The sequence below is a fragment of the Strigops habroptila genome, chromosome 6, assembly GCF_004027225.2.
Source record: "Strigops habroptila isolate Jane chromosome 6, bStrHab1.2.pri, whole genome shotgun sequence".
Lineage (NCBI taxonomy): Eukaryota > Metazoa > Chordata > Aves > Psittaciformes > Psittacidae > Strigops > Strigops habroptila.
This window is the reverse complement of record NC_044282.2, coordinates 75,613,287-75,636,054: the sequence shown is the minus strand read 5'-3', so window position 1 is coordinate 75,636,054 and position 22,768 is coordinate 75,613,287. Positions and strand designations below refer to the sequence as shown.

Sequence of the window (22,768 nt, the reverse complement as noted above, 5' to 3'; positions counted from 1 at the left end):
CAGAACTAGGCTTCGAAAGCAGCATCAGAAATCTTTAAAGTGCTCTGATGTGTGTGTTTAATTGCTGCTGAATCTTTTTTGTTTGTCATCTATTTTTCATGTATTTAGTAATGTTTGAACTTTAATAGGTGAATGGGGCCTGTATAATAAAAGTAGCGGTGATCAGTGGCCTCATTCAGTAAGGTCATGGTGTTTTGGCCTCTTTGCTTTGTATGAGTGTTAATTTAATGCAGTCTGATGTAATTTCCAATAGTGCATGCTGTTTAAAAAAACCCAACAACTCTGCTTTTTATATGCTAATCTTAATTGTATTAGAGAAAAATCCAGATAGAGATATTAGATATATTTTTCTGGTTTCCTTTTAGGCCATAGCACTAAATTCAGGACTGTTACCAGCCACACATACAACAAATGCAAATACTTTTTGTTTTCTAGATAATGCATTTAGTTTGGGAAGTTATCAGTGCCATCTCTGCCTTGCAGGATATGCATTCATTTATCTAACCTCGCTTAGAGGCACAGGCAGGTGTTCAGTAACTCATTTGCATTAAATGCACAAACACTGATTCTGCTGGACAGATAATGGATCCTAGGTCACACTAATATACATTTCTCTATTCCTGGCATGGCTGGCAAGGAATATGAGCAAGTCAGAGCTGGTCTTGGAGGGAATAGCAGTGCAGGAAGAAGAAAAGGAAGTTGTGAATGCCCCATCCCTGGCAGTGTTCAAGGCCAGGTTGGACACAGGGGCTTGGAGCAACCTGCTCTAGTGGAAGGTGTCCCTGCCCGTGGCAGGGTGTTGGGACTGGAGGAGCTTTAAGGTCCCTTCCCACCCAAACCATGCCATGATTCTATGCAGCTGTATTTGAGCAGGTGTATCTCAGTTAGAAAGGAGACTTTAAGTGCTTTAAGTGCTGTAGAAAAACAGCTGCTAAAATTTTATATAAATGCATGTATAAATTATTTTTTTTTTACTTCTAAACCTGGTGAAGCAGGTTTGTGTCTGCATGGTGTCTGCATGTGTCTGTCTCTCTGGTCTTCTCCTGCCCTCATAGAATCTCTTGGCTTGTTACAATCAAACCCTACCAGCACAGGGAGGTTTCCAAGGTTCAGAGTAGGGCTGAGGTTTGTAAACAGGCTGCTGGGCACTGGGAAGGGTGTGAACCCACCATTAGACACTAGAGAATCCACACAGATCAGCTGCAAAAGTGGTGGCATTAAGACATAAGGATTCAGTAATTCCATTGCTTATAGAAGTATTTGATTTAGGGGAAAGGCAAGCTAATTTTATTTATATACTTAATAATATATCTTTTGTGTGTCGCAGGCTTAGTTGGCAGAGGAACAGGAGTGGCAGCAACAGAGAAGGTGGAGCAAATGGTAAGAAATATATTGCATGGTGTTTTGACAGAGGTTTTTCTCTTTCCCAGGACAGTGGAGTCTCCTGTTCCAATGCTGCGTGATCTTACCCAGAATTCTGCCGTCAGGTGAGAAAAATGTACATCACTGTTTAATGCAGATCAGACTCATTTCATTCAGTGTTTTGTGGTGGTGAATTTGCAACAGAGTCCATCTCTTCATAAAACTGAAGCTTTTATTTTAACCATTTCTGGTTTTCTGTGAGAATGGAATCCAAGGTACTGTGTGGTAACATAGTGGGCTTGGGCTGGGGTGGGTGGGCAGAGTGCACAGTGTGTGCCCTGCAGGGATGTCCAGTGTGGCTGTTTCCCACTGCATCAAGCCCGTGTGCTTCATCCCTTCACAAATACCTCATCTCTCCTGCTGGTGCTTTTCTGCTCACTCTCTGGTGGGACTTCTGGCTCTTTGGCAAGCAAAGAGCAGCACCTACAGATATTGATGGGCTGTATCAAGCCTTTTAAATGAAAAGACCCCAAACGTTCATGAGAGCAAGCCTCAGACAGAATTGGGTATTGATCAAAAGCCCTCCAGCTCTTGAGTTTTGCCTCTTGCATTTGTATCCATTTTTATTCCTAGCAATTCCCAGAGGATCGTTGAGAATGTAAGCTTCATGTCTTTAAGAAGCGAAGGAGTAATAGTAACTTTGCCCGAGTGTGATGTTTTGGAGAGTAATAAGAAACTTCATGCTGAATGAAAAACAATGCAGAGTTTCCAAGGGTAAATCTCTTGTGGTCACAGAAGATTTTAATTACTCTTGCACTTGACAACAAATTTCTGTGGATTTAGTGTGCTGTGTGTCCTCCTCACTTCATTTGGCACAGTATGACAGGGATGTAAGGCTTGAGCCCGGAACCTCTCACTTCTTGAGCCACATAAGGTACTTGAGACACTGATAATCACTTGTGATATCTCTCTGTAATTTTTTCCTCCACAGAGGCATAACTTGGTTCAACTAAAACAACTGTCTACAGGCAGTGGGAAATGCTAAGTTGTGGCTTGTCAGGGTATTGTAGAAAGGATGTTCTGAAATGGGGATTTAGTTACTTTGAGTGATGAGCTAAAGGTAGGTTTTGGCTTTCCATCTGCCGCTGTCAGGAGGTTTGAATTGTTTTATGCTCCTGTCCATTTCTCTATTGCAAGGATTTTTCTTCCTGTCTATAGAGATAGTATGAGCAGTCATGGTTCTGCTCTTCAGCTCTTGCAAATTTGGGTGAGTTTTCCAAGGGACCATTACTCTCTTTCCTTTGAGCCTCATTCATTCTCTGTGCTGAAACCCAGCTGGAAGAGGGAAGTTATTCTGCTTGGCTCTTTGCTTTTATCTTTCTTGGCATCCCAAGCACCCTTCTACAGGGTAGTGAGAGAACAGGGAGCAGGTTGGTGCTGTGTGCTTCACACATGTCCCTAGTGGGACCTACCGGAGACTTTGATACTGGAGGTTGGAAGATTGGAATTGCTAGGAGTGTGGATGAATTTTCCTAAAGCAAATCCAAACTTCTGCATAATGCATTGCACCAACAGAAAACAAGCTTTTGGTGATTTTTTGCTCTATTACTGTTTAGTTTGTCTAGTACTAAATAGCTCAAAATGCAGGGTCTGTGAGGTGTCACTGAAAATAGGTGTATTTTCCTCCATGGGAACTGCATGCAGCTGCAAAGCTGCCTTTCAGGGTAAAAACTTCCCATCCCAGGAAATCCCACTCCTCAGGGTTGTACACACTTGACTAGGCTGCATGGAAGCTGATACCCTTCCTGTCTGTCCTGTGGCAGCCTTTGAACTTCAAGTACAATCAGTGCTTTGACTAGAGGATTTGTACTCGGGTGTCCGCAGAAGATACTTTCATTACCATGCAGAGGACTGTTTTCTAGACGTGAAACTTCCTTTTGGACTGGCTGTTGAGAGAGGGGAGGAAAAAGTCACCCTGTGGAAAATAATTGAGAGTCCAAAGTAATCCAAGTCCAATATAGTTGGTACATCCATGTGCAAGAAATGCATTTTGCCATTGAAGTTGTGGGTTCTTGAATCTTACTTTTCTGTTGTGTACATCAGTGTTAATTAAGCAGCAGTTACTTTTTCATCTTGATTACTCATTAAGTAAAACTAATCCTGGATTATTTTCTTCCAGCATCTCTTTCAAAGATCCACAGTTTGATGAAAACTTTGTTTTCAAGGCTACAGTGTTACCGGGTGCAAAGTAAGTGTCAGTTGTCGGTTTTCAGATAGTTCCGTTTCCATTTCTTAATCTGAGTGTTTGCTCTGGGAAGTATTTATGGATCTGTTTTTCCTCTTAAGGAAACCTGCTCCAGTTCTGAAGCCAGGAGACTGGGAAAAAACCAACAACGATGGCAGGCCCTGGAGACCACAGCTGGGCTTCAACCGAGACAGAAAACCAGTGCATCTGGACCAGTCGGCATTCAGGACTTTAGGGTAAGAGTGGTGGCATGGCTACGGACTGCCTTGCTGAGGTGACTGTGCCCCTTGATTGCTCTTTAAATGAACTAAAGAGAAACAAAAGGGCTGGGGATGGACTGTCAGAGAAGAGGTGCTGGTGCTCTGTGTTGGAAACTTTGGCATGTGATATTTCAATTCAACATTGATGAAACCTGTGTATTACAGTGATGTGGCTATGGCTCGTATTCTTCTTGGTTTGGGGTTTGGGTTTTGAGGGGTTTTTTTCCTCTAGTTTTCCTAGGGGTTCTTCCAAACTTGTTTTCTGGATACTGGCTTGAAGTACAGAAGGTACAATGAGAACATTGCTCACAAGTAATGATTAAGACTGTTACGAAGACAGGAATGTCTTTTATGCTTTTAGAAATGAAGAAGTTTTAAAAACTCTTGTTCAAAGCACACACTGCACCATACAATCCACTTCTCAAGGCATTTCCACTGTCAGTTTTTATTAGTTCTCCAAAAATCCAAGTAACTTTCTCCAGTGCTGCAGTGTAGTATGAGAGTGCTTCTGAGTACAGGATGAGAGAGTGAGCTGGGGTTATGTATTACACATAAAAGAAAATGGTTTTCCTTACTGGGCAGTGCAAGGAGCTGTATGTTTATAGAGCCAGAAAAAAGAGTGTTTTAAAGGAGATTATTATACTAGCAAATAAAATGAAACTGTGAGCAACTAAATAGTGCTGTGCTCATGAACCGTCTTCATAGAATCATGGAATGGTTTGGGTTGGAAGGGACCCTAAAGCTCATCCAGCTCCAACCCCCTGCCACGGGCAGGGACACCTTCCACTAGAGCAGGTTGCTCCAAGCCCCTGTGTCCAACCTGGCCTTGAACACTGCCAGGGATGGGGCAGCCACAGCTTCTCTGGGAAAAGTCTGTGCCAGCGCCTCAGCACCCTCCCAGGGAAGAGCTTCTGCCTCAGAGCTCATCTCAGTGTCCCCTCTGGCAGGTTAAAGCCATTCCCCTTGGCCTGTCCCTACAGGCCCTTGTCCAAAGCCCCTCTCCAGGGTTCTTGTATTCTGTTCTTCCATGTCGTAGTTACAAAAATAAAAGTGTAGCTGATCACATGGGCTGTCCCATTGAATTGCTATCCAGGTGGCAGACACCACAAGCATCAAAGTCTAAATGGGAATGTAGTTCTGCACAGGAAGAACCGCAGAGGCCTGGCAGACATGGACACACCAGTGTTTGCAAGCCCCACATCTCCCAACTCTCACTTCTCAGGAAATGTGGCAGCAGTTCAGCAGTTTGCAGGAAATACATACACATTTTTCTGCTCACTGGGGCTGGCTGTAGAAACTCCAGCACAGAGCACGTGCTCCCTTTGTGGTGTGCCTGGGACCCTCATCTGTACGCGAGTCACTGCATCGTGCTTGTGCACATCTCCACTGGCACACTGGAGAGAGCTGGGGCGTTGGATGGGCTGGGGAGCAGCTGTGCTGGAGCATGGCATTCATAAAAACATCCTGTTCTTTTTCCTCTCTGTTTCTTACCCATAATAGTCATACGATGCCAAGGGAGAGAGGGATGCCAGGAATGTATGCCAACGCAGTACCTCTTGGAGCTTACGGGAGCCCCTACGCCAGACCACTTCTGAGTGGGCAGCAGCAGATTCCTAAGTTGTTGTCAAGTAAGTGGGTTCTGCTTCCTACAGCTCACAGCTTGAAAAACATTACAGCTTCATTTTGGGCTGTTGCACTATTACAAATGAAAAGTAAAGTCAGCATCTGTCTTCATATCAACCTTGTGGTGTTCTTCGCTATTGCTCTTCCTGTATGAATTGCTGTTGTGAAATGGACTGAAATGTAATTATGTGCCTGGAAGTGAGATCTCATTTTGAATACTGGGCCCAGTATTTAAATCCAATAGGAAAAATAGCCCTTTGTCTGCCAAGGGTTCCTTGTTATCTGGTCGTATTCTGTATGTGGCTGAATCTCAGCATCACCACCATCAGCAGGCTTAGTAAAAGCTTGGTCTTTGTTTCTGAAGAGAATAAGAGGAGGATGCTGGCCACAGAAGATAATTCACGCACAAGGCATGGTGGCAGATTGGAAGAGATTGTAGGGCTGACAGAAGAGCTGTGGTTGGTGTTCAGATGCCAGGCAACCAGAATGGCTAATTCACAGCCCTGTACTGGCTTCTCCTGCCTGTGGTAGGTGCTTGCAACTCCTGCAAAGAGGTTGTAGGAGGCAGTGGGGAGGTCAGGGGTGCCACTGCTCCTGGCTTGGTGAACAAGTGGCTCACTGGAAGTGGTCAGATAAATCCTGTGTGTGACTAGTGTGGAGTTCTTCATTCTGGGAAGGAATTGCTTGTGCAAAGGGCACTAGTTAAGAGTCCCATCTCTTTGTGATCAGAAGCTGTGTTTCTGTAGTGATGGGCTTGAGACAGGAAGAGACTTGGCTAAACTGCGTGAAAGGTGCTTTAAAGTAAGAGCTTCTCACTGTTCACCTGAATTCTTGCAATATTGAATTATGGAAGTGTTTGAAGTTTAAACAGCTGACACAGGTAAGGTTTGAACTCCAACATGTTGTCACTTATAGCAGACCAGATTACTGCGTAGTGGAGCTGTCAGCCGTTCTATACTTGACTTGCACTTTTGCTGCATATGAAACAGTGAATAAATAATACCAGTGGCCACTCTGAATTGAAGGTATTGTCCAGTCCCAAAGTAGATGAAGGATAGTTGAGTAGTGGGTGCAGAAGCTTTCTTGTGCAAGGAATCAGGTTGATTTAAGTGGAGACATGGATTGGATATGAGAATCTGGAGCTATTGACTTGGATTAAAGGAAAACAAGTTAAACAAGAAGCATGATCTAAAGAGAAGAGTGTGGGGAGTGGGAAGGCAGAGCTACCAGACAGGCATCACGGTTTCTGTATTCATCTCCAAAAAGAGAAGGCCTGTGTGGTTTGGAGGAGAGGGGAAGCATTCATGAGCCCATCAGTCCCTATACTGCTGTTCATGGCTTCTGAAGCTCGAGTCATATTATAGAGTTTGTTTATTTCAGAGCAGTTGTCCCTGCTTTATGTACCTAATCTTGCCAATTAGGTACTTACAAAGCTCTTGTCCTCATGGCACCTGAGCACCTCGTGTTGTATAGGAGGCACTCCACATGCAGATATGCCCCAGTGCCATCATTCTGTCAAACCGAGCAGGCTTAAATCTGCTGATTGATGTGAAATCCGAGTGCATCTGTTGGCCTCAGAAAATGTGTCTGGTGGCTTTTTTTCACGTGTCCCTTCATCCCCTCATCTCCTACCCCTTCCTCACCCTCAGGCTGCCTCAGGCATCCCCAGTTGCTGTTCTGCACGTGTGCCTGGCAAACCTGAAAGCAAGGCTTCCCCTCACCTCTTTGTGCCCCTTTCCTTACTGCTGCTTTTCCCATTAGGCAGAGGTTGATCTGCTTGTCTGCTCCTGCAGTAAGAAGAGGTGCCAGGTCAACCTCCAGTCCCTCCAGCTGCAGTTGTTGTACAAAGGCTTTTCACAAAGCAGGGATTTTGTGCCTGCTGTTGCTCTCCAGGGCTCTTCATCCCGGAATTGGGAAGCTGGTTCCTGGCACACTCTGTTTTCATGGGAGACCGCAGTGCAACATGCTGCAAATGTAATTCTTTGTCAGTTAATTTTGTTGTGTTTCTCCTCCTCTTCTGCCAACCAAGCTGTCCCAGGAGGCTGGTCTTAAGCTCTAATGAATTTCTGATTTAAACTGACTGCAGTGTGAAGTCTGTACAACTAATTACAGCAGCAGTTGACTTGGTATTTGGAGACCATCTTTCTTTCAGTGCCTCATTATTTAAGAGAGACACACTTGATGTCCCAGTCAGTGGGATAGATGCAGGTTAAAGAGTGTGAGGGATGTGCTTGCTCCCTAGAAAGCTCCAGAAATGCATCCTGCTGCCTGGACAGGGGTCAGGACCCAGCCCAAGCCACCTGGGACTACCAGTGCCAAGTGAACCACGTGTGTCTTAACTCTTCTTCTCCCAGGTAGAGTCAGACTTGCTTAAACCCTTGATAGAAGAATACCTCCAAGGGTCATAGCCCAAAACTTCTGCTGAAACCAGTCTTTCAGACTGAAGAATGCTTTTGTAAATGGGACCGTACCCCCAAAACCATAACACATTATGGATTGTATGGGTTGAGTGTCAAGCAAACCTGTGAAGATCAGAGGGTGTCACAGCTCTCTGAACCTCACTGCAGAAGGTGGCAGGAGTTGAACAGTTGTTGAACAGGAACGGTCTGCATGGACAGTGCTGGCTCCAGTGGAAGTCTGTGGTCAGAATTGAGCATGTGGCCCAATTTCACCCAGTGTTCTGTCCAGGAGTACCAAAAGGCTTTCCTAGATCTGACAGCTTGGCTATCTTCTTGCCTTTTGCAGTCACCCCTTCAGTTCAAGCATAAATGTCTCTGTCAAAGCACAGATACCTTCAACTAGAAAATCAAATCAGGATTGGGAAGGCATATGCTGAGTTTTCTTAATGGGGCAGGTTATCTCTAATGTCAAAGTCACACTCATCAGCTATACCATAGAATCATAGAATGGTTTGGGTTGGAATGGACCTTAAGATCATCTAATTCCAACCCCCTGCCATGGGAGGGGACTCCTCACACTAGACCGTGACACCCAAGGCTCTATCCAACCTGGCCTTGAACACTGCCGGGGATGGACCATGTAATTTTAAGAGAAGAGCTGTATGTTGTGGAATGACTGGATTGGGAAGCACCTGGAACCCACACATTCCTCAAAACTAGAGCTGATGTGGTTAAAATTCCCACATTTTGTGGCCTTGATGGAGAGCAACTTCTTAGGTATTATGTTTTTATACATATGGTGAAGTAAGATTAGCCTCTAGAAGGGCAATGCGGTCAGGCAAAGTGCTGTCTCTGCCTCAAGAGCCTGCTGTGGGTGTTCCTTACTGGTGTTCTCTGATTTGACTTGGATGTGCCAATTTTCAGCTGATGAATAATTGTCTGTGCTGATAAGTTGAGCAGTCAAGTGCAGTGTGGCAGTCCCTGTGAATGGCAGATTTGGTCCCTGCAGCACGGGATATCTGATTTATGACTTTCATCTCAGTCAGTAAACTTGTCAATTAGCTGCATTGGAAAAGTGATTTTGATTAGTGCAATCAGTAAACACAGAATCTCCTCTTTGATTGCCACACTGATGAGATAAATTGTTACTTGAGGAGCTGCTGGAGAAGGCAGTTTGTTTGGCCTTATAGTTCTAGGAAGTGCCTAAGTTGTGAAGGCTAAAGAAAGGATTAGTTGTCATTTCTGCTCCCATTTTGTACCCTTTTGAAGTGCAGTTTCTGCTCCAAGCTTCTTCCCTCAAAGATTGCTCTCTGGCAGAGCCATATAGATAATAGCAATAAAATTTAAATGTTTATATGATGATTTTATTAAACTCTTTGTTAAACTGTTCCCTAGAGCTGCTGAAAGTGTGGTTACGGCAGGAGAGCTGGGGCTTTGCTTGTTCCAGTGGAAGGAAAATGGTTAAATAGGACACATGTTTTTAACCAGCCCTTAAGCAGGGGTCTGTATGAATGAGAAATGCTGTACCAGGGCGAGCCCAGCATCATCTCGCTGGGTTTCACTAGAGCACCATTTGACCCTGGAAGTGGAATGGAAAACGTGTTAATAATCTCAATTAAAATGTGGAGATCTGACCAGGGAGGGTCGGGGGGGAGCAACTGTATTAGTCTGTAATTGTCCGGATGCTTGGGGGCCTCGTCTGGCTCAGGAGGAGAAGGATGGGGGAGACGTGGCCGTTATTCACCCGGGGATATAGGGTGGTTTGCTGGCAGTTTGTGTCTCCAGCAAGCAGAGGAGCACTGAGCCAGGCCCGGGAGAGCTGCAGGCCTGGTGGTGGGGATGGAGCCAAACCCCAGCCCTCATCCAGAGAGTGCAGGTGAAGAACTGCAGGCGGTGGCAGTAGTAATAAAGCACAGGGTATCTGTGCAGGTGATAGATAAATAAATGCAGGGGTATTTATCCATGCAGCAGATGGGGGGGGGGGGGGGGGTGTGCATCTGAAAACATTCTTAGCAGGACTCAGTTCTTCTGTATTACATGTATTTCTGCAGTGCTGGTGTCTGTGAGACTTAGAAATTACTAGAAATAAAGTCATCTTGGGATATTTTCTGATTGAAAAAGGTGACACTCTTGGGCTTTACCAGATGTTTTAATTAATTAATTATTTTAGTGATTTATTCTTTGTACTTTATTTTAAGCTTCAGTTTAATCTTGTGTCTGAATTGCTTTTCTCCTCCAAAGCAGCTCAGGACAGCATTATGGGTCTGGGCTTTCTCCTGTTGCACTGATCTTGTGTTCGAAAGCAAACACAGCATCCCTAAAGCATTGTGTCAGTACGGCCTGTTCATGCATGTAAAAGTCCTTGTAACAGGCAGGTTGATCAGTGTAAAAGCACCACACACCCATCTTTACTCCTTGCAGTGCTTAAGGCTGGTTTGGTTGCAGTGTATAGGAAATAACTGATTATACCTGATTACAAGCATCAGTTGCTTACTATTTGTGTATAGTATATATATACACACACATGGAGTCATATATGCTAAGAGAGAGAGGTGTATATATTGGTTACTGTGATATACATGTAATGTTTAATAAACAGATAAAACCCCTCTGGATTCAATCCATTGCTGGGCTGGATTAGCTCTGCTCGAGTGCTGCTGTGAGAGGTTTCTGCCCAGGTCAGGCCATTGCAGCCTGCAGACAATCCAGCCAGAGTTAGGAAGGGGCACAGCATTTCCCTCGGGGGTTTTTCTCCCCCTTTTCTCCCAAATCACTGCAGGGCTTTAGTGCGCTGGAATATTGGCAGTTGAACAGGGTGTTACTGTCCCACCGCAGTGCGTCCATTAGACAGCTTCTGGAACCAGCTGTTAAAATTAGGTCACACTTAAACGCCATTGAAAACAATCAAAGGTGTCACTGAAACGGAGGCTTTTGATTGACACACACTCTGAGTGCTGGGGCTGACCGGGAGCTATTGATGAGCTGTTTCTTTTATCCTGTTTACTGACCAGTTTGTTTAGAGGAACAACAAGCGTTTAATTGCGTGTCCTGTTACAGCAGTGTTGTTACTGCCACGGCTTTGTGAAGAGTCACTTTGGGCAGAAGAAACAATTGAGAAGTGGGTGGTCTTTTTCTCTGCAGTTTCTTCCAACTGCAGGGTTAGGTCTCTGGCCAAGATTTTACCCAGAAGGGTTTATTTCAGTCTGATTACGTTATCCAAGAGATCAGTAACAGATTGTTATTATTATATTATCAGTTGTCTAGGTTACCTTTTAAGCATTTTTTTTTTTTTTACTATCTTTAAATATATCCTAATATCCTAAATATAATTATATATATATTTAAACATGAATAAAGTGCAGCTGTTCACTTTTACATGCTCTGGTCACTCTTTGCTTTATAGCATAGCTTAGCCTAATCAGAGGAAGCTTGCACGTATTTTGAGTATTACACATTTGTTGCTCACAAGCATGGTGTGCTGTGGTGATACGTGTCTATATAGCTGTATATTTTCATATAGTGATGACTGTACTGGTAAGAAATGTAAATATCAAATGAAGCCTTCACTTGTTATAGTAACAGAGGTGGGGTTTCATTTTCAAAACTTCAAGAGAAGGTACCTGTGGAATGTCCAAGCATTAACCAATGTCAGTTCTAGCAGTTAAAATTCATTCCTTTTATAACGTGAAGCTTATTTGCCATACTAAAAGAAAAAGTTGCCTTTATTAATAAGTACAAAGCTTACCACTGATGCACACAAGGGCACAAGTTCTGAGCCACGTGTAAGAGCAAGTGGAATGCAGTTCCTTAAATATACTCACTCTGGTTTATTGTAACGCCTTGTTTTACCCTCTAGATCTTAGACCCCAGGAGACTTGGCGAGGTCCTACACCCTTGTTCCAGCAGACACCACAAAGGTAAGGCAGGAGGGATGGATGTTGTGTAAAATGCAGCCAGGGGGATGTACATGGTTCCACCAGGCTTTTTCCCTTCTATGTTTTGAACTTTGTTCTTTAATTTGTTGCAATGCTGCTATAGAACAGGTTTTATTTCAGTTGATGAATGTCCATGGTTTATTTCTACTTTGTGACTGCACTATGTGCCGTTCATCCTTTAAAAGGCTCGAGTACTTTGTATGGGAAAAAAAAAGAAGGCAGAAACACTTTCCATTAAAACTCAGACTTCAAAATTAACTTTACTGTTGGTGCTTTGGTACCGTTCTTGGTTCTTTGGCCTTTATCTTATTGAAGCTTTTGAGATACTATGAAATTGAACACAGAGAGCTTAAAACTGCATTAGATTTTGGACAGGCTAAACAAATTTCTTTTTAGGAGGGCTGTGGAGCTTAATGAGGCATAACTAATGGTGTTCCACTTTTATCATTTCTGTGCCGCAGCCGCAGCATTAGTACAGACGAGCCATTGATTCTTGCTACAAACCTCTTGAAGTCCTAATCAGCTTCTTTGGTACAAGTTTTTCAGGCCTGACAAGCCTATTGTAGGGCAGTGTCACTGTAGGTCAGTAGTTATTAGTTGCCACTGAAAACAGTTTCTTTAACTACTTAAGACTGAACTGAATTAAATGCAGAAGGGACTCAGGGAAGGATTATGGAATCTGCAGCCCAATAAGTGCCATCGAATAGAAGGAATGTGACATGGTTTGATAATAAGGGATGTTTTACATGCGTTCCTTCATTGATAGGTTGTATGTCCTTAAGTCAGATGGACTTTATAAACTCCAGAGTACCTGTGGAAGCTATGAATAATGATATTTATTTATGTTTGTGGAGGAATGAGAGTGAATGTGAGATCTTTGAAGTTTCTGCTCTGAGGCACAACATTTTTTTTTTTCCATGGGTTTATTTGCAAGCTTTAACCATTGAAAATATGAGCTTTGGGAGAATTTATTGAGCTCTCCACAATCACACTTTCCATGGCAACCATTTTGATCCCTATTGAAACACGTCTGGCTCCCTTCCCCTGTGCCACATCAACGTGGAATATTGCATTATAAGTGAATTGTGCATTACAGACTTTAATGTTACTTTGTCCATGGGAATTGCTGTTCCCACACCTTAATTAAATCCAATTTACAGAGTACTGTTTTGTGAAGTACTGCTGCAGGTCTGTAACTTGTCATTACTTCAGCAGGGCTATACTGCTGTCGTGTAACAGGCTGCTGGGTTTTGCAGAGTGGAATTCACATGTACAATTTACAATTCACATGTAAAGCCAGAAATTGTTTGTTTCTCACTCAAAACGCACATTTTTATTACCATTGTAGTAATTGACTGTCCCTCTCATCTGAATCCTGTGCTAAGGTTACTGTGCTTGGCTCGTGCTAATATTTTTAGAGGTGACCACACACTGCCCAAGTACTTTGGAGCATTTTTGCAGACGGTGTTTGTGATTCCATCTGCTTCTAGTGCTGTGGTATTGACCTCGCTATTCAGCTCCCAAACTTGAGGAGAAAACTGGTGTCCCCTGAGGTGACTTTAAACTGAAGATGTGTCATCATCACCTAGAAAACAAGCCTTGGAGAAGCTTGGAGAATGCTGTGCTAGCTTTCGAGTGACAGCAGCACACTTGCTCCCTGATTGTGCTTTGTTACACCTTTAATAGTTTATGACAATCCCTAACTTGCCAGTTTTGGTGCTGGGGATGAGTAATTCTGCCACATTCTTGGAACGTGTTTGATTTAGGAAACAAATGTAACTCACTCAACATCAGCTCTAAGCATCTATTTGATTTGGGCTTCAAATCAAACAGATGCTTAGGGCTGATGTTGGGTTAGTTGCTGTACAGAGACAAGCACAGAGACTTAAGCAAAAGTTTAAACATGAGGATAGACAGGCTTGGTGCAGGAGAAACGGCTGAGCCTCTTGAACCAATCCCCTGAGACGTTTTCAGCTTCCCAGTTAATTCCCTGGGAGCTGCTGCTTTCCCATGTGGGTACCCCCAAGGCTGTCCCCGCTTGCTGCTGCGGCTGCAGGTGCCCCGGAGCAGCGAGGAATTTCTGTTTTCCACCACCTCTGCTCCCGGGAAGAAAGTAACTGAGGGAGAGGCCAGCCCGTACTCCAGCCTCCTCAGGTGAAGCGGGTTGGCAGGAGGCTGTGGTGTCCTTGATTTGTGACATCAGGCAAGGGATAAGCGAGAAGCCCTGTCCTTGCCGGGAGAGCTTTGAGCCTTTGTGCTGTTTCAGGGGTGGAGCACTGCAGTGGGGGCTAAACTAGCCTTTGCTTCACAGGTGATAAAAACCCAGGAGTGTAAAGCTGCTTCTTCACAATCCAGATGATCTTGTCTGCTGCATAAGATTTCTTACTTTTAAATTTAGTGGTGCAATTACAGGCTGAGAACATTGGGGCTGTTCCGCCTGGAGAAGAGAAGCTGCATGGAGACCTCAGAGCAGCTTCCAGTGTCTGAAGGGGGCTACAAGGATGCTGGAGAGAGACTGTAATGATAGAACCAGGGGTAATGGGTTCAAACTGAAACAGGGAGATTTAGGTTAGATATAACGAAGAAGTGCTTCCCTGTGAGAGCGGTGAGGCACCAATTTTATTTTACCTGCTGCACACTGAATTAGAATCATAGAACCCCAGACTGGTTTGTGTTGGAAGGGACCTTAAAGCTCATCCAGCTCCAAGCCCCTGCCACGGGCAGGGACACCTTCCACTAGAGCAGGTTGCTCCAAGCCCCTGTGTCCAACCTGGCCTTGAACACTGCCAGGGATGGGGCAGCCACAGCTTCTCTGGGAAAAGTCTGTGCCAGCGCCTCAGCACCCTCACAGGGAAGAGCTTCTGCCTTAGATCCAACCTGAACTTTCCCTGTTTCAGTTTGAAGCCATCACCCCTTGTCCTATCGCTCCAGTCCCTGATGAAGAGGTGCAGTCCCTGATAGAGAGAATATGTGCTGGTTCTAACTGAAAATCACCAGTTTTACTCTTTTGCACGTGTGGCCTTGAAGCAAAAAATGTCCCAACATAATAGTGATATTGGTGTTAATGTGTTTAATTTGTTAAATATCCCAACTTTTCACTAAGCAGCACTTTAATAAGAAGTTTAAACTCTGTGCCAAATACATATTGATGTCGAATGAATGTCAAATGAGGGTGTTTGTCAGAAGCACGTTAGCAAAGTTGTAGAGACAGCGAAGTCCAAGAGCTGGAGCCACATAGGTGATTCCCTGTAGTTTTCCTTAAGGCTGAGCAGTGTATTCATCCTGGGGAGTCTGACGTTTTCTAGGAATAATGGGAGGAAAAGAAGTTAGTGCTCAAAACACTTAATCAAAAAGATCATTCTTAAAATACTGGGTTTGAGTGTTTAGTCCCTGGAGGTGTAATGTGCTGTTAACTTTAAACACAGTGCTGCTCCTCCTAATGAATGATTCAGATACCATTGTGCATTTCTGGACATGCCTCTGAGGCTAAAAATAAAGCCTGACTGTTCAGTGTTGCCACTTAGCTTTTGTGCCTGTTCATTTTTACTACTTGTATTGCACATTGTATTTACCAGTTGCATGTTTACCAGGTAAGACTTGTACTTTATAAGCAGGAATCGAGCTGTTTTGTTTCTAGAGACGGTACGAATTTCCTTTGCCTTCCTAAAATTCAGGTAGGTCTTAATCTGACCAGGTGGAGCAGCTGAGTGTGAAACCAAAATCAATTTGCATCCAAAACCAGAAAGCCTTCAGGTCCAAATGCCTGTTTTCATTCATTTTCATCTGTACCTGCCTTGATTCCAACTTTGCCTCTGCTCCTGGTGGTGAAACGTGTTTAAAAGTCCTCCTTCTCCCAGCATCGCTTCCGCAGTTGCTCAGAGCTCAGTTTGTAGAGCTGGCTGTGAACCCTCCCTCGGGCAGGAAAGTCAAACCTGCTCCCTCAACCTCATGTGTGCTTGAAAGAACAGATCAGCCTCTGGGTAGGGATGACTCCTCCAGGGTGGAAGTCCTGCCAGTTTAATGCAGCAAATGTAAGCAGAAGCTCTTTGCAGACACACAGAGTAACTCAGTTCAGCGGAGCAGCAGGTAAATACAAACCACAGTGCTCATGCTCTCTGCTATTCCTGCCTCCCGGCATGCTGGCCGCACACTGCTCAGCTGACTCCCTCTTAAGCAGGGGTCAGGAGAGATTAACTGGCTCCACTATCCAGTGTTTTTCCCTTTACAACAATAGATAGTGCTGCAAAACGTGAATTCTGCGAGGAATTGTGCCCTTACCCACACTCAGCTTTAAAGACTATATCATGCCTATATCATTTTTCCAAATATTTTAAATCAAACAATGATTTGCTGTATTATACCTGTTGCTTTATAATTGTAATGTTAGAATAGGTACTTGAGGGCAATTAAAACATTTCTTGCTGTCAGTAATCTAGGGTGGCAAACTAGCTTATAATGGATGTTGAATTTGCGTTCCCATATAAACTGTACACCAAATGTCAGTCAGTCCATGCCAATTAGTGCTTATGTTGCTAGGTCACCGTGGTCAATTGAAAACGGCATCAATAGAACTTGAAAAGGTTTCTTCCCGATCAGACCTTCTGACATATTGAGCAGAATAATGGATGGGAAAAAGCAGCCAAGGCCCCTACCCTAGATTCAGAATACTCGCAGTAAGAATTCATTTGCAACCTGCAATTAACTAGAAAGAATGGACTCCCAGAAAGAGTCTGGACATTTAGAAAAGAAAGCCTCATTCTCCTGGATCGCACATGTTTACTCTCTGGATGGTGTGTTACGTTCAGCAAACGTGGTGAGCTCTGGGGTTTAATCCACGCTCAGGAGCAGTGTGGATGAACCGGCAAATTTGCCCTTAAAAAAAGTAAAAAGATGGACAAAATCCTTCCAGGGAATTTGAACAATCTCTGACTTGTAAAATTGAATTTGCTGTGTGTGGTAGTACCTGGGTCTGAGGCATTTAAACTGGATGGAGGAAGCCGTAAGCAAGAGTAGCCTTTCAGTAGGAGAATCTTGGAAGATATTCCCCCCTCCCTGATTTATCCCCAGCAGCTTGGCTGTCTGCAGTACCACTGCAGGCATAGCTGGGTGTGACAGTGCTTAGCTCTGAGACAAATCATTTATTGTCTGAGACTGTAGAAATCTGGGGTTTGTGGCGTGAAACTCTCTCTAGGAGCTGAGCTCACACAGTGCGTTTCCTCCCTGCACAGAACTGCTGGGGCTGCTCCTCTCCTTGCCTGGAACCGCATGCTGCAATCCCAAAACCAGTACCAGCCGAGCCAGTACCAGGGGCTGGGCGGACCCATGGGCTACCCACAGAGACCTGAAGATCGCATGGACAGGGGCAGACAGGTAGGAAAGCCTTGTCCCGTTCTGCACGTGGTGTTCTCCTCCTGAGTAAGGCTTCCATTGTGTGTGGCTGTGGAGAGTGACTGGGGGATAGGTGGCCATTCCCAAGCTGGTTTTAGCCCAGGAGCCAGTGAAAGCTCACAGGTAACTTCCCAGCTGTGTCCAGCCCCTCCACATGTATCCCTGCAAGAGGCTCATGTCATCACTGAGCCACCAGTGCTTTTCAGTACAAGTAGATCAAACACCCAACCAAGTCACACACCTCTTATAGCCTGAGAAAACATCATGGGAAGGCAAGTATTTCAATCAGAGTCTTTCTTTTCTGTAGGGAAATCCATCCATTGCACATTCAGGGATAGGAGGGTTTCTCCACAGTGTGTTTAAAATGTAGATTCTTACAACTTCCTTAATTTTTCCCCTCAAATGCTTATTGGGTTTCTCTCAAATGCGAATGTCAGATTCTGGTAGCCAGAGAAATAAGCATGTCTGTGAAAGTACCTGTGAAAATAGCTTTGTGTGGTTAAAGGAAAGCAAGTGAACGTGGTAGGAGAACCTCATCCAAAATTCCAAGAATGCCATCAGTTTATGAAAATGCCACAGAATGAAAACACTTCTTGAAGGCAGCAGATGATTCTGCTTATGTGATTGTGTGTGTTCCCGGTAAAAGCATAATCTGCATATACTCTTGTACTAGAAATGTGAGTATTTACAATGCTGTGTACCAGTTTAAAATAAATCTCGGGTATCTGTATTAAACATTAAGTTCTGCTGCTCTTTGTGTAAGTCAGAACTACCACTCAGTGGTGGAAAGGTTGCTGTCCAGTAATGGGGAAAGAGGAGGAAGAGCACTCAGCTGCTTGGTAACACTATTTCCTAATCCTTTTTGTGGAAACTAAAGCACAAACTGTTTGAAATTTGCCTTCTGTTGGCACCTGGTTCAGCTACATCTTAGCTCAAGACAAGGCACTTTTTAGTCTACACTCTCTGTTTTTCTTCTTCCCAGTCTGCCCATCTCCCCAGTACACAGGAATCTGCGTTACAAAGTGCAGCGCCACACTCAAATGTGGTGCTTGGTTTCTGGGGTGTTTCTCTATGCCATTGGCGGCACATAGTTACATTCATGTGGGTTTAAGTTCTGTCCTGCCGTGTGTGCATTGGGTGAGATCCCCGTGTCCTTCGCTTAGACAGCAGGGCCTGCAGGTACAGTCCATTTAAATACTAATGTCATACAGCACATGTGGAAGTCTTGTTGTGTTTTTACCACTTCTCTGATTCTTTGTCTGCTTTATGTCTTTCCTGTTCTGGTTGGGAGTCTCAGGTAGCACTGTATCACAACCACTGCTGCGCAGTGACGACGTTATGGTAGGGGGTTTGAGGCAGCTATTACAATAAAAACAAGCACTGTCAAACCAGGTTTGTGAGAGAAGAGCCTCTGGCCTTTGCTGAGGAAGGATTTTGCAGAGCACATCTCTGTGGTTGAGCTCGTCAGGCCCCAAGCCCAGCAGAAGCAGCCCGGGAGCCGCTAGCACCATCCCCAGCATTGTGCGCGGGTGCAGGGGTGCTCGGTGCTGCTGAAAGGCTCTGTGGCAGCCAGCAGCCTGCCCAGCGCTCCCAGCTCGGAAACTCTTGTTCAGCTGAGCCCTTTTAGCAGCAGTGAGGTTCCCCTCTCCCCGCAGCTCCTGCCCTGGAGCATCTTTAGTGCAGAGGAGGCTTTTAAGACTGGAGTATGGATTGTCTATGGCTCGTTCAGTTGTCAGGTTGGTGTTGCAGCAAGAAACGGGAGGAAAAGAGACCAGTATACCACTGTGCATGCTTGTTCCAAGGAGAGCAGGGAGGCATTAGCAGCAGAAATCCTTCCAGAGGTGGTTTTGGCTATAAGCAAAACAAGGCAGTGTGGGTTATGACCACATTAGGCTTAATGGTGAGACTTGAATCCTTTCTGTGCTGCCCAACTAGTCCCCAGAGGGTTTTTTTAAAGTATATTTCAAATTTGGATGAGGTATATTGATGGGATCAGTTTTCAATGACCTTTGAAAGTCCCTTTCAATCCAAACTATTCTATGATTCAAAACCCTTTCATTCTGTGTTACACAGGTTTACCCAAAACACTCGAGGAATAAAATGCATAATTGCACTAACCCATAACAGGGGCTGCTGTAATGATGGAGGAAAATCAGCAGAGGATTTTGATGCTGGTGGAGTCTGGGTGGTATTTAATTAGGGCTGGAAAATAGACACTTGAAAAAGTCTGTGTGCTGCACTATTCTCTGCTCTACCCTTTATCCTGGTAGCGTAGGTGGGTGTATTTGCAAAGGGAATCAGTCCTCAAACTAGTTCATTCCCGACCTTAAATCTTTGTGTGTAGCAGCTACAGCTGGAATCACAAAGGAAAACAGGAATTGTCTGCCAAGGATGTTTGCAGTGTGGGCTCGGGGAGGGCACCCCTCTTAGTTCACAAGGGGAAAGCTGTCTCCTAACCACGGCGTCTCGGAGCATCGTGGATGTCTGCAGCCTGGCAGTGATGGAAAACCTCAGCCCTTGCTGTTCTCTGGCTATTTGCAACCTAAATGATTGAATAGGAGGCTTTTGGTAATATTGCAGTCGTGTCCAAAACATAATTCACCTGTCACTAGCACGGGACACATCCGCTGCATCATGAAATGAAGTTAAATCTGGGTGGGGACCACAGCTTTAACCATCATGTCTGTGAATGTGGATATTAAGGACAAATCTCTCGGCTCAAGTAAATTCTCTTCCTTAAAATTCCCCTTTGCATTTCTGTTGTTTTCCAACTGGGTTTTATTTCCCTTATTTTTTTGTTGCCTTTTTTCTCTCCTTTTTGATGTTGTTTTTAAATGAACTGTCATGTCATTATTTCCCCCGGGCCGGCAGCGCTGCAGGAGAATTAGAAGCTCCCTTAAAGGGTTTTGGGTGCAAACCCAATAATTGAATCTAGCATTGCTGCCTGTACGTTTCAAAGCTTTAAAGCCTTGAAAAGGGATTCAAGTGGAAGTGGTGACACGTAGCAGCATAAATAATTATCTTTGGTCCCTTTCACCTCTGAATTCTTTTTTTACAGCGTACAGAACATGGTCTGAAGAGGTTAATAAACGCGCTGCTACAAAGTGCTTACGAAATTAATGCAACTGCCATGGATATGGGTTGCTCTCTGGTGAAGGGGGTTTGCTGGCGGCCTCCAGCTCCCCCACAAAACCTAAAGAATAAACTTGATGGTGTTGTGCAGGTGTTTGACATTTTGATTTTAGTCTGTAGCAACAACTGATGGGCCAGATAAATGCCCTGTGCAGCTGGATTGTGCTTCCGCGCTGGGCTTGTGTGGAACTGGAAGGGGTTTGAGCTTATTTCCTATTTAAACTGATCACAAGCGAACCTGAAAACAAAGATAAAACCTTCCTGATGGTAGAAGCAGCGTATTCCACACAGTGCTTTTGGGTGCACCACATGTGCTTCTGTCTGGAGCAGGCTGAAGCGAACCGCTCCAGTTTCCCTGCTTATCCCCAAGCCCCCGTCGGACAGGGTAAGGATGGATTTCCCTTTAGCAGGAATGAAAGGAAGCCCCTCTTCCCTAAACGCCAAAAAAACTGCAGGGAGGACACAAAGAAAGCCCCATCGCTGCTGTTCGTGCATCCATTTAATGAGCTTTCTGCAGTGCATCAGGTTTTGCAACGATTTTAAATGTTTCAAAGGGACTTGATGAAATCTGTCCCTGGATTCGATGTACAGAATGCCTCGTCTGAATTTAAATACAAAAACACATGGGGAGCGATTTCCAGGGTGGGATTTCGGCATTTTTCACCTATCGTTTCACCTGATGAGTGCTGGAAAATGCTCCTTCTGTAACAATTAATTCTATCTTTCCTTAAAATACCTATTTGTAAAAATGTCTGCCTTGCTTTAGCTTCACATTGCTCACAATTAGAACAGAAAGGTGGCACTTGAGGGATTTTTTTTCCCTCTAAAAAATGCCGCTGACTGTTGGGAATCCTGAATGTCAGCGATGCTGTAATCCACAACGTGCCATTTGCATCCTTGCTCTGTGTAAAGCATAAAGAGTGCGTGGAGCAAAGCCACGTTTTCTGTAGGAATTGGAGAATTTCATTTCAAATCTGCCCTTCAAGAGGGAGCATGGGGATATCTGTGTGTGTGTATATATATATGTGTGTGCGTGTGTGTGTGAATTTACATGGCGTTAACTGGTTTCTGTGCTCGGGGAAGTCCAAGCTTGTCCTTCCAGGGGAGCGCTCCCGTTGGGAGCGTTCGGCACCTTCCCGTGCAGGGGTTTATTGTGTCACTTGTGTGGGCCGGTGCTCCGTGGGCCTTGTTTACCACCATGTTAATCCAAAAAATAAATGCTTGCTTTTGTTTGTTTGCTTGCAGGCCTATGGCCCCGGGAGGCCCTACCCGCTGCCGCCTCCCTCGGGAAGATACAGCTGGAATTAGCTCCTGGCGACTTCCTTTTTAATCACAGAAAATGTCCAGGCTTTTTGTTCTGTTCTTTTATTATTTGGGGAAGGGGGGAAAAAAAAGAGAGAGAATCCTGAAGAACCATCCCTGTAGTTTTTAAACTCTGATACTTGTTTAAATGTGCACATTTCGTACCCAACTGATGATGATTTTCCTTTGTGGGGGATGTGTCGCTTGGGAATAGCGGGTTGCGGAGTACGAGTACCCTGAACTTGCTCTGCCTGTGAGATGTTTGAGGAGGTGGGAGTTCCTTATCCCCATCCCGCTGTGTCACCCTCAGCTCCTGCCATCCTTGGCTGCACACACGGGAGCCTGAAAACAGCCCCGGGGTGGTACGGAGCACCTAGAAACGGGATGGGATTAGGTGCTTGGACACCGCTGTTCCTTGTCAGATGCTTCCTTGAATGTCTCACAGAGAGAGGAGATTTTTTTGTGGGGGGGACTTTGAAGTAAAACATTTCAACTTTTACACCTTGTGCCTGGTTCTGACTTTGTTACTGTACCAGAAGGGAGCAGGGGGGGTGGATTGGGCTGGGTTGGTATGTGATTTAAAGGAGCTGCACAGGCCAGCGTTCCCATTTGTTTTTAGCACTCTTTGTAGGGGTTCCGTGTGACTGTACCAAATCAGTGCATATTTTTATTTGCTTTATAAAGTGGCTTTTGAAACTGGGAGCAGGAGTGAGTGGTTCATTTCCAGCCCCCTCCACGACGTCTCTGTATCTGTTCTCTGTACCTGCCTGCACACATTTATAGTAATTTATTGCAAAACAATTGCAACAGCATTTTAAACCCTTGTTTAACCCAAAACCAGAATCATGGGCGTTAAACAAGCAGCGTTAATGCCACTGTAACATCTTTCCCTTGTGCTGCTGAACCTATATACCATATAAATCAGTGAGCTCCCAAGCTCTGGAGTGGTTTTCCTGCCCCGTCCTTCGAGGGCCCAGATGTTAATCACCAGCAATGAGGAAAAAGACAGGACCAACGTAACCTTGGGAGGAAGAAATGGTGAAACCGGGTTCATTATTTTCGAGTGACTGAGGGTGGAGCGGAATCTTTCATTGTAATGCAAAGAGTTCCATCCTGCCCGGA

The 22,768-nt window shown here is 44.7% G+C and overlaps 1 protein-coding gene across 1 annotated transcript in view; it reads left to right on the top strand.

Moving 5' to 3' along the window:
- XRN2 (5'-3' exoribonuclease 2) overlaps positions 1–22,346 on the top strand; it is a 49,579-nt gene extending 27,233 nt beyond the window's left edge. The window contains exons 24-30 of the mRNA XM_030489635.1: positions 1,431–1,487; positions 3,542–3,610; positions 3,709–3,843; positions 5,368–5,495; positions 11,746–11,806; positions 17,053–17,194; positions 21,590–22,346. Of these exons, the coding sequence (XP_030345495.1) occupies positions 1,431–1,487; positions 3,542–3,610; positions 3,709–3,843; positions 5,368–5,495; positions 11,746–11,806; positions 17,053–17,194; positions 21,590–21,652 (655 nt within the window). The 3' untranslated portion in view covers positions 21,653–22,346. The remainder of the gene's footprint in view (positions 1–1,430; positions 1,488–3,541; positions 3,611–3,708; positions 3,844–5,367; positions 5,496–11,745; positions 11,807–17,052; positions 17,195–21,589) is intronic.
- Positions 22,347–22,768: the final 422 nt, after the last annotated feature.